This window comes from Elephantulus edwardii, unplaced genomic scaffold (genome assembly GCF_000299155.1).
Source record: "Elephantulus edwardii isolate Elephantulus edwardi_28Jun2011 unplaced genomic scaffold, EleEdw1.0 scaffold00249, whole genome shotgun sequence".
Taxonomy (NCBI): Eukaryota; Metazoa; Chordata; class Mammalia; order Macroscelidea; family Macroscelididae; genus Elephantulus; species Elephantulus edwardii.
Window position 1 is genome coordinate 4019964 of NW_006399999.1, and position 11152 is coordinate 4031115.

Genomic DNA, 11152 nt, shown 5'->3' on the forward strand with positions numbered 1-11152 from the left:
ATACATACTTGAACCCAAACCTTTTAAAGATATCCTTGATAGCAGATTTGCTCAATACAATGTCTTTTGATTTATTAGCTGCTGCTTTCATGAGTGTTGATTGTGGGTCCAAATAAAATTAAGTCCTTGGTACCTATAATCTCTGCTGTATATCATAATGTTGCTTATCAGTCCACTTGCAAGGATTTTTGGTTTCTTTATATTGATGTGAATTCATACTTAATGAGAAATATAGTCTTTGATCTTCATCAGTAATTGCTTCAAACAAGGTTGTATCACCTTTATAGCATAGGTTGTTTATGAATTTTCCTCTAGTTCTAATACTGTGTCTGTCCTCTGTCCACCTTCTCAGATTATTTGCTCAGCATACAGATTGAGTAATTATGGTGAAAGCAGAAAACTCTAATGCACACATTTTCTGGTTTTAAATCATGCAATATCTCCCTGTTCTGTTTGAACTACTGTCTCTTCACTTCTATAAATGTTCCACATACTCAAATGTTCTGGGATTCCCATCTTCCACAAATTTCTTATTTTATTTTCTATTTGTTTATATAAAAAGTTGTATATCTTGTATTTAATTAGCATATATTTTGTTTTATCCATACTTTTTTAATGATCCACACAGTCTTAATGCCTATGCATAGTCAATAAAATCCAAGTCTGTATCTTTCCAGTGTTATCTTCTTTCAACCAAAATCCATCTGAAATCTTTCTTTATATCCTTCTTTCCATGTCTACTTGTGTTTTCCGTTTCAGAATACAATGATGATGATGATGCTATCACTTCTCAAGGAAGGAGGAGTGGTCAGGTTTCTATCCAAGAGAACTGTGTTGAAGAAAACATTCATCATGATCATAATGAGCATAAGCGTTTGTCTTCCCAATTCCAAGAAGATAATGAAAATATATCAATGCAAGATGCTGACAATGACCTCCAAGTAAGACAGTAAGTGACTAGGCAGCCACTGGGACAATGTAACTCTGAACTCTGTATTCCTATTTTTCTTCTCCTAGTGGAAAATGGAAAATTGGTTTAAGTGAAAAAATGGTTGAACAATCATGATTGCATTCCTGCTGTCAGGTGAGGGTGTACAGAAGACTTTATATACATTTATGGACACAGTATTTTTCTTCATTACTTCATAGCACTTCCCCTACCAGTCCTGGGAAAAAAAGAGTGAGATGGCATAATGGAGATCATATCCATATTACTTTCTGGAAAGATAAAAGATCATCAGAGGGAGAAATGGAGAGCAGTGGTCTTGTAAAGAGAGATAGAACATCTCCAAGGAGAAAAATGATAGCAAATAGACCTGTGTGGAGAGATAGAACTTCTTCAAAAAGAGAAATGGAGGAAAGTGAACCTATGTGGAGAGATCAAAGATCTCCAAATGAAGAAATGGAGCAGAATTGCCAGGATGAATCTTCCAAAAGCTGGTTCAAGATCACAGTGAGTGTCCTAGAAAAATGTGCACGTTGTTTATTAGAGAGTTTGTTGTGGAACTGCTCAAGTCAAGTTGTTTAAGTTTCATGTACATACACTCGGTACTTTGGTGGGAACATGAGATTTTTAATTACTAGGAGTTTAATTAATGACCTTTTAATTACTAGGAGTTTACATCTTAATTATCTAAGGGCAAGTTTCAAGAAGTAATAAAAAGGAAAAAGGCTGGCTGCAGAAAGTCTTAGAAGATTGTCCTTTCTGACAAAAAAAGTAACCCACTTTCCAAGGAATTAGAGCAACTCTCTGATGTATGGCTCAGAAGAAAAGCTATAGAGGATTGAATTTATAGAATTCTTGTTAGAGAAGGTAGATGCTGCATTAGATAGGAACCCCTAGAATCTTATAAAAGTAAAATTAAAAAATCTTAATAATTTTGAGAAGAGCACTTGAGTGGAGAGAAAGGGGATTTAAATAAATTAGTATTTGACACAGATTTAAGAAATCATGTCAATTTCCTTCCATTTGAAGTCTTTCAAAGCTCAATTGGAGAACTGAATGCTTAGTGGAATCTGTCCTCCAATCTTAATTCTATGTTTTCACTCTCCTTTCTTATATTTACTTTTCCTCTTAGATTCCTTGTGGGAGAAAGTATGACAAGACTTGGTTACTGAATTCCATACAGAGCCATTGTAATGTTCCCTTTACTCCAGTTGACGTAAGAGATGATGGTAAAACCAGATGATTGGGTAGAGAGAAGGGAAGTGGTTTGGATTGCCTTTGACCTCTGAAACATTGTTGTTGCCTTTGTTACCTGTAGTTCCACTATATAAAAATGCAAGCCCAGTTCTTTGTCCAGGATGTTAACACTGCTTCTGCATTGAAGGATGTCAACTACAAAATCCATGATGAAGAGAATCAAAAGGTGTGTATTAAGGGTATTAACTCTACCTAATCTGAGGGCATGAAAACAGACCAGATGCTGGAATGTTTCCTTTAGGATTAGAGTCCCTGATACTTAACCCTGCTTTCTTTCCTGCAGATATCTATTTTTGTCAATCATTCTATTGTGCCTCATTCTGTACAGAATAAGTTCAGTACAAAACAAATGAAGACATTAAAGGTAATGCAGAATTAAAGATACGCTGTGTGCTCAAGCCCAGACCCACCTTTTATCCCCAACTCTATTTCTCCATCATCATCACCACCGCCGCAACTACCTCCTTTTCTACTTTTGCAGCTGTCCATGGACAAACGCTATGATGTCATCCAGCAAGCTCTTGATCTCCAGAGTTTTCGTTTTGACCCAGGTAAGGCCAATTGCAGTAATTTTAGGTCAGTTGAGGTCAGAAGGGTATGCTTGGCAGGGAGATTTAGAGATGGTAATTTTGGGATGGTTTGCTCCTGATCCATACAGTTTAGCTCACTATTCTGACTTTTTTATTTTGGCCATTTGAAGACTTGGTAGACAATGATATTGACATGATCCTGAATAGAAGAAACTGCATGGCTGCCACCCTGGAGATCATTGGAGAGAATTTTCCCGAGGTGAAGCCTTAGATCCGGCACTGGTATTTAGGAATTGAAGTGGAAAGGGTACATTGAACTACAGATTTGTCTCTGAGGTTCCAGGTAGTAACAGTCATTTTAACTCTTCTTTTCAAAAGCTTTTATCCTTGAACTTGCGCAGCAACAAACTGTATCAGCTAGATGGCCTGTCTGACATTTTACAGAAGGCCCCCAAGATAAAAAGCCTTGATCTTTCAAAAAATAAGGTAAGAAGTGGGAGACAGTTTGAATTTGAGTTAAAAGTAGGTGACAGTGTTCAACAGAGTGATAATAAGAGACAAGAAAATGCATGCGGGTAAGAATGAGGACTGAGGTATGATACTGAAGTTCAAATCTGGTGCTTTCACTGAGATTCATATCCCTCATTTCCTCTCCATTTTTCTCAGCTAAAGTCAGCCTGGGAGTTGGACAAGATAAAAGAACTGAAGCTTGAAGAACTGTGGCTTCAAGGAAACCCATTGTGTAACAATCACTCAAGTCATTCCAGCTATGTGAGGTCAGCACTAGCCACTGTCAGCCTTTCTGAAGATGTTCAGATTCTGGTAGCCAGAAATGTGCCTGAAAGTGCCCAAGTGGAGTCATATCCCTTCTCTTTTCTCCATCATTCCTACCACCTGCAGAAAACTTTCCCTTGTCTTTTCTTGATTTCTCTTTTATTTCTGTTTTCTTCAATCTCTATTTTCTCCCATCTGTCCTTTCATTTACCTTCCTTCACTCTTTTTCTATCTTCATCCCCTTCCAGCTTCCTGAGTCTACCTCAGTCATGTCCCTGCCCTATTAGCCAAGGCAGTCCTTGGGTACTGGCCAAGTGCAGGCATGCCAAAGCACTGAACATCTGGTGAGGTAGTAGAGTTCTGGAACCCACTTCAATCTCTCTCTCTTTTGGAACCTTCCTTGGGGCTTGGAGAGAGATAAGTGAGGGAGAAAAAAGGCAGAGAAAGGAGGAGGAAAAGAAATCCTTTGAGCTTGGTTCTATATGCTACTTCTATGTCACTGGAGAAGAGAATCAGGGCCTTCCTCATGGGAGCATCCTGAGGAAGGAAAGAAGGGAGAAATATGGAGAGAGAAGTGGAGAAACTGTGCCTCCAGAATAGTCCACATGATGAATGTCCAGTGCTCTGTAGGAAATGTAGGAACCCAATATTGCTGAACTCAGGCCAAATGTTGTAGATTTGGGGGCTGCTGAACAGGCAGAATACTCTTGAGTTCTGGTCATGATATCATTAGGTTAATTTATCACAGGTATCTCAATGCAGAACTTCTTATTGTTGCTCAAATACTTCTTCCTATTTTTGCTTTTGGACAGTGCCATCCGAAATTGTTTTCCGAAGTTACTGTTCTTGGTAAGTGCTTAACTTCATTATTGTCTAGAATCTGTTCTGAAAAACAATGTATTCAAATTTTGTAAATAAACTAGTATAATAAAAAAGTAAAAAAATGCCCATAAACACAGATATACATCTGTACACAGTTGTGCATACATACACACATGTATAAAACAATTGACATCTCCAGGCTCCAAAGAAAAGCCACTGACTTTAGTCTGGCTTATAGAATTTTGAGGGCCATCTTAAGATGGCCTGACTTCTTACTGACCCTTAATCTTTTCTAGACCACTTCACCTTCACCTTTTCTAGTCCACTGTAACTTGCATAGTCTACAATACTAACTTCTTTTATTTCCCAGGATGGTCATAAGTTAGTCCCACAAGTTAATGTTGAAACTAAAGCCCCTGAAGTAATGAAACCCAGCCAGGTGAGTTGGAAGTACAAAGCAAAATTTGATATGTTAAGAGGCTTTTTCAGTCTCATAATCCCAACATCTTCTAATTCTAGGAAACCTATAAAGGATCTGAGGCCCTGAAGAATTTAATCTTGCAATTCCTGCGGCAGTAAGTACCCCTTGGGCCCTGGGGCATGGAGTGCTGAGACAATTCAAGACTTCCAGATAGAGACCTTCTTATGGGACAAATTTCAAATCACTTCAGGAAACTAAACTTCAAAGGATCTTTCCCCATGGTTTCCTCACAGGTACTATTGGGTTTATGACTTTGGGGACCGTCATGATCTCCTGAATGCTTACCACAATGAGGCTTGCTTCTCGCTGACCATTCCTTTCAACCCTGAGGACCCTGCCCCGTGAGTATCATAGACCTGATGGCAGCCCTGGGCCCTTTGACTCCCCATCAAATACTAGCTTTCCCCTTAAATCCTTTTTTTTAAATCTTCTAGAAGCAACATGATCAAGTACGCCAAGAGTAGTAGGAATATGAAGAAACGCAAGGATCCTGGTATGTGTGTGAGGGAGAAGATTGGGTGGAACAGTAAATGTGAGGGGGTAAATAGAAGGAGACTGGTGAGTTAAAAACTCCTGAATTTTTCTTTTTCCTCCAACAGTCCTTTTGGTTCGGTTGCTGAGACACACAAAACATGACATTGTTGACTCCCTCAGTGTCCTGCCAAAAACCCAGCATGACATTACCTCCTTTGTAATGGACATGTGTGTGCAGACGGTGAGCTTCTGTTTGCTCCCTGAAACAGGAACACTAAATAGAGGTGAGTGGGAGGATTAGGGGAATTCTGGGAGCCTGAGATGTTTCTCTCTCTTTAGGAAACAATGATCTGTTTTACTGTCAATGGATTGTTCAAGGAGGGTGAGTAGAGTCCCTTCCCCATGTCCCCTTCCTCATGTCCTCCACTCTCCCTCTCCCTGGCAGGCTCCTTCTCAGAATTTTCCAGACTTCCCTGATCCCTTCTTTTCCTAGTCCCTCTGTGCTTACCAGCGCCCACCCTGATCTGACTTACATTCATGCCTGTCCGCTTCATCTCCACCCCAGTGTTAGGGACATGGGCTGTGGAATTGAATGGCTCTTGTACTTGACTTCAAACTGCCACCTTGGGACACTTGTACCCAGATAAAGCAAGTAATACTCATTTCTTGGGCTGTGAAAAATGAGGCAAATGAGCTTGCAAAGTGTTTGTCACAAGACCTGACAGAGTGGGTGGTGAGTGTGTGTGTGTGGTGTGGTGTGGTGGTGGTGTGTGTGTGTGTGTGTGTCTGTGTGTCTGTGTGTGTCTGTGTAAGAGGGATAGAGATTGGGGTTTGTTGTTGTTGTTGCTCTCCCAATCCTATACCATGGGATGGTAAGACTAACTGGAGAATGCTGCTGGTGAGCATATGAAGAATGGGCACCTCTGAAAGTTGTTATTTGTTGTCCTTAAAGTGGAAGAAATGTCTCACGCTCCTGTTCGTGCCTTCACCCGGGTCTTCATTGCCATTCCTGCCACGAACTCCAGGTAAGTGCTGCATTGTTGGTTAGTGCCACCTGGAAACACCCATCCAAGCCTGTGGCATGAGAAGGTGACAGAATAGACACCAGAGCTTCCCCACAATGACAGAATGCTAAAAGAGAGCTCAGGAACAGTTTTGCTGGTAGTTAAGAGCATTAACTATGGTGTAGGAATAGTGTATTTTCACCACAGCATTCACCAGCTGTGTGACCTTCATCAAGTTGTACGGCCTCTGTGTGACTCAATATCCCCTTCTGAATATGAAAATTAGAATAGTCATTCCTCAAGCTGTCATAAAGGGTAAAGGTAGGTGTGAAACTGTCCTGAGTTGGGAGTAAGTTCACACATCTAGTAAAGCTGGCAGGTATGTCTCCAAAGGCAGGTTCTGTGGACAGGGAAAGGGTACTAGTCAAGTAATCTGTGTAGCAGACAGTGTAGGAGATGGAAAGAAAGTCATTGCTGAGTAGGCATAGAGTTATTGCTGAGGTTGTGTGGTTGTCCATCTTTCCAGCTGTCTTAGGGCCCTTTTTTCCTCCAGCATTTGTATCGTGAATGACCAGCTGTTTATGAGAGAGGTTAATCTCAAAGAGACCACTCCAGTACCCACTCCTTCCTCCAATTTTGTGACCAGCATCTCCAAGGAGCATCAGGAAATGGTACAGATGTTCTCCATCCAGTCTGGGATGAAACCAGAGTGGTCTCTAAAGTAAGTGCTGCTGGGACTTAAAATGTTAGGGTAAACTAGGATTAGGATAATGGAATGATGAGAATTTGTAGATAAACTTGAAAATTCTTTTGACTTTTTGCTTCCCCCTAAAAAACCCCTTAGGCCCATGAAAAAGTTACTCTAATTTTATACTGATATGTGTAAATAATTTTTAAAAGAATATAATCCTCAGGTTATATTCCCCACTATCTAGAAAATCCTAAGGAATGCATAAAATATTAGTATAATTAAAAGTTTTTCAATACAGTTTCTGAATTTAAACTTAGCAATCAGCAGTCATATGTATTTCTCTGCAAATGTGGTGAACATTCAAAATGAAATTATGAAAATAATTTTATTCACAATACCATCAGAAAGCATGAAATTTTTATAAATTAATTTAAAAAGTGAAAAACTTCACTGTGGAATTGCAAAGCATGTTGAATTTAATTAACTCACTTATTACTGTTGAGTCAGAACTGACTGGAGTTCCTCTAGTCGATTTTAGAGGTTGTAAATCTCACTGGAGGAGACTGTCCATCTTTTATTCTCAGAGCCTCTGGTGGATTTGAACCACCAGAGAGGCATCATCTTTAGGTTAGCAGCACAACTCCCTGTGATCTACTCCACTAGAGTTCCCTTGAAGTGAATCAAAGGAGACTTTAATAAATGGGAAGATAATCACATGCTTATGGAGTAAAAGATGCAATATTATTGAGATAGAAGTACTGCCATAGTCGATCTATAGGTGTAATGCTGTCATCATCAAAACTTCAACTATTTTCTTTGCAGAAATATGTTGCTGGGCCTAAAACTTACAGTGAAATGCAGTGAACTCAGAATAACCAAACTGGTCTTGGAAATGAACAAAATTAAAGAATTCATAATTGCTGAATTCAAAACTTCCTAAAAAACTGTGGCAGTCAAAATTATGTGATACAGATATATAGTGCAATCACTAAATTTAAAAGCTTGCAAATAAAACTTCACATTTATGGTAAATTTTTACCTAAAATTTAAATAAGTGGTTGTGGGATACCTACGTTTATTTTTTCCCTTTTTTAAATTTAAAATAAACTTTGTATTTTATACTGGTTTACTTACAAAGTTTGTATAAGTTGTTTTTCACACTAGAGCTTTCCACTTTCCTTTACTCACCTCCCTTCCTCCCGTCAAATTGTGTGACCCTGTGATTAACACATCTCCCCTGCCACTTGTCTTCAACTCGCCTCCAACTTAGAGTGCTAAAACTATAAATTCATAGCAACCAAACTATGTTATTCTGTTTGTAGAGCAAAACAAAGCCCTTCCTGATCTTGTGTCATGATTACAGTTTCTGCTGTACTCAAGATGATTATTGCAGTCACTGCATCAATCCATCTCCATAAGGATATTCATCCCTGTTTTGATTCTCCACTTTTCTTCTTTTTTTAAATTATCATTAATTTTAATGAAAGTTTACAGAGATTTTGGATTTCCATTCATTAATTGTTGTACTTTTCTCCCTCCCCACCTCCAGTTCGCTCTTCTCTTTGAAAAGTAAAAGAAAAATTCTTTCATTGTTATACAATCACTCCCCCCAAGTTCATTCCGTTATGGAGTCTTTGTTCTGGACTCCTGTCATGACAATAATACCTAATATTTAAACCCCTTTTAAACAGTTCTTTCTCATCTGTTTTGATGCAGTATACATAATTTATCCCATCTTTCTCAGTCTTCCCCAACCCTGATGTCAGTTCCATTTTACAACAGTGGCACTCTGCAGTATTTGTCCCTTTGTGACTGAGATATTTCACTCAGCATGTCCTCCAAGGACACCCATTTTATATACTATTTCATGAGTTCCTTGTTTTTCAAAGCAGTGTAGTATTCCATTGTATGACTATACCACAGCTTCTCTAGCCATTGTTTTGTTGATGAGCACTTAGGTTGTTTCCAACTCTTTGCTATTGTGAACAAAACCTCAATAAACATAGGTGTGCATGTATCTGTTTGGGTGGTGGTTATGGTTTCTTTGGGGTATGTTCGCAGTAGTGGAATTGTGGGTCAAATGGTGTATCTATTTGCATTTTTTTTTGAGAAAGCACAATATTGCCCTTCCACAGTGGTTGCACCATTTTACACTCCCACCAACAGTGAATAAGGGTTCCAGTTTCTCCACAACCTTGCCAGAATTTGTTGTTTGCTCTTGTATTAAATTTTGCTATTCTTACTGTTGTGAGATGATATCTCATAGTTGTTTTGATTTACATCTTTCTTAGAGCTGGAGATCTTTAATATTTCTTCATGTGTTTTGTTTGCCATCTGAATGTCTTCTTTGGTGAAGTTTCTGTTCATATCCTGTGCCCATTTTTCAATTGTGTTATTTACCTTTCTCTTGATGTGGTGCTCGAGTATTTTATAAATTCTAGGTATTAGTCTGTTATCTGACATGTCATTACAAAATATTTTTTCCCAGTCTGTGGCTTCCTTTTTACCCTGTTGGAGAAGTTTTTTTAATGTGCACAGGCATTTGATTGTTAGAAGGACCCATTCATCTATTTTATCCTCTCTTGATTGCAGAATTTTCAGAATGCTTGGAAGACTGTTTATGTTGTGGATTAGGACTTCGAGAGTTTTTCCAAGCTTTTTTTTTTAATGAAGTTTATATTCCTTGGTTTTAGTCCTAGTTCCATGATCCACTTTGAGTTGGTTTTGTGTATGGAATAAGGTATGGATGTTGCTTGAGTTTTCTGTAGGTAGTTTTCCAGTTTTGTCAACATCATTTGTTAAAAAGGCTGTTATTTCCCCTCTTAACTGATTTCATCTCCTTATCAAAAATCAGTTGACTATAGGTACATGGGCTGATTTCTGGTTTCTCAAGTCTATTCCATTGATCTTTGTGTCTGTCATTGTACCAGCACCACACTATCTTGACCACCAAGCCAGTGTAGTAGGATTTGAAATCAGGGAGCCAGATGCCTCCTACCTTGTTTCTCTTTTTAAGGAATGCTTTGCTTATTCAGGGCCTCTTTCTATTCTAAATGAAACTGGAGATTGCCTTTTCCATCTCATTGAAAATGGGATTGGTATTTGTATTGGGATTGCATTGAATGTGTAAATTGCCTTTAGTAGTATTATTGTCCTTTTCACAATATTGAGTCTTCCTATCTGTGAGCACCTCTCCAGGTCTCTGTTTGTTTCTTGTAATAATGTTTTGTAATTTCCTTTGAATAGATCCTTTGTGCTTCTGGTTAGATTTACTCCCAAGTATCTAATCTTGTGATTAGCAATTTTGAAAGGTATTGTTTTTCTTAGCTCCAGCTCTGCATTCTCTTTGTCACTGTAGAGAAATTCAACTGATTTTTGTATATTGATCTTGTATCCAGCCACTTTGCTGAATTGGTCAACTATTTCCAGTAATTTTCTTGCTGAATATTTACGGTTTTCTAAGTATACTATCATATCATCTGCATAGAGAGATAATTTTACCTCCTCTTTGCCAATTTGGATATTTCTTATTCCCTTCTCTTGTCTTTTTGCTACCACTAAGACTTTCAATACAGTACTGAATAAAAGAAGGGCTAGTGGGCATCCTTGCATAGGTCTGTTCTTAATGGGAATGCCTTTAATCTCTCTCCATTGAGAACAACGTTGACTCTTGGGTTTTCATATATACTTTTTACTATGTGGGGGAAATTCTCCTCTAATCCTATTTTGTTGAGTGTTTTAATCAGGAAAGCGTGTTGGATCTTATCAAAGGCCTTGTAAGCATCAATTGATAGGATCATGTGCATCTTGTTCTTTGCTTTGTTTATATGATGAATTACTTTAATTGTTTTTCTCATGTTGAACCATCCTTGTATACGTGTTATGAATCCCACTTGGTCATGGTGAATTATTTTTTTATGAATCGTTGGATTCTACTGGCCAGGATTTTATTCAGGATTTTTGAATCTGTGTTCATAAGATATATTGGCCTATGTTGTTGTTGTTGTTATGTGTCATCGAGTTGCTTGCGACTCATTGTGACCCTATGTACAACAGCCATAAACTCCACTCTGTCCTGTGCCAAACGCACTGTCTCTGACACTCCCATCCCAATTATCCCAGTCACTGAATCAATCCACCTCATAGAGGGCCTTCCTCTCCTGCGCTGTCCCT

General features: G+C 38.6%; 1 protein-coding gene across 1 annotated transcript in view; it reads left to right on the forward strand.

Moving 5' to 3' along the window:
- The first annotated feature begins 1177 nt into the window (after nucleotides 1-1177).
- Nucleotides 1178-11152, forward strand: part of NXF2B (nuclear RNA export factor 2B) — a 16165-nt gene continuing 6190 nt past the window's right edge. The window contains exons 1-18 of the mRNA XM_006899257.1: nucleotides 1178-1259; nucleotides 1401-1453; nucleotides 2079-2162; nucleotides 2265-2369; nucleotides 2487-2567; nucleotides 2685-2754; nucleotides 2904-2992; nucleotides 3112-3219; nucleotides 3400-3509; nucleotides 4320-4356; nucleotides 4700-4768; nucleotides 4849-4904; nucleotides 5044-5151; nucleotides 5245-5303; nucleotides 5410-5525; nucleotides 5624-5666; nucleotides 6237-6309; nucleotides 6842-7009. Of these exons, the coding sequence (XP_006899319.1) occupies nucleotides 1250-1259; nucleotides 1401-1453; nucleotides 2079-2162; nucleotides 2265-2369; nucleotides 2487-2567; nucleotides 2685-2754; nucleotides 2904-2992; nucleotides 3112-3219; nucleotides 3400-3509; nucleotides 4320-4356; nucleotides 4700-4768; nucleotides 4849-4904; nucleotides 5044-5151; nucleotides 5245-5303; nucleotides 5410-5525; nucleotides 5624-5666; nucleotides 6237-6309; nucleotides 6842-7009 (1439 nt within the window). The 5' untranslated portion in view covers nucleotides 1178-1249. The remainder of the gene's footprint in view (nucleotides 1260-1400; nucleotides 1454-2078; nucleotides 2163-2264; nucleotides 2370-2486; nucleotides 2568-2684; nucleotides 2755-2903; nucleotides 2993-3111; nucleotides 3220-3399; nucleotides 3510-4319; nucleotides 4357-4699; nucleotides 4769-4848; nucleotides 4905-5043; nucleotides 5152-5244; nucleotides 5304-5409; nucleotides 5526-5623; nucleotides 5667-6236; nucleotides 6310-6841; nucleotides 7010-11152) is intronic.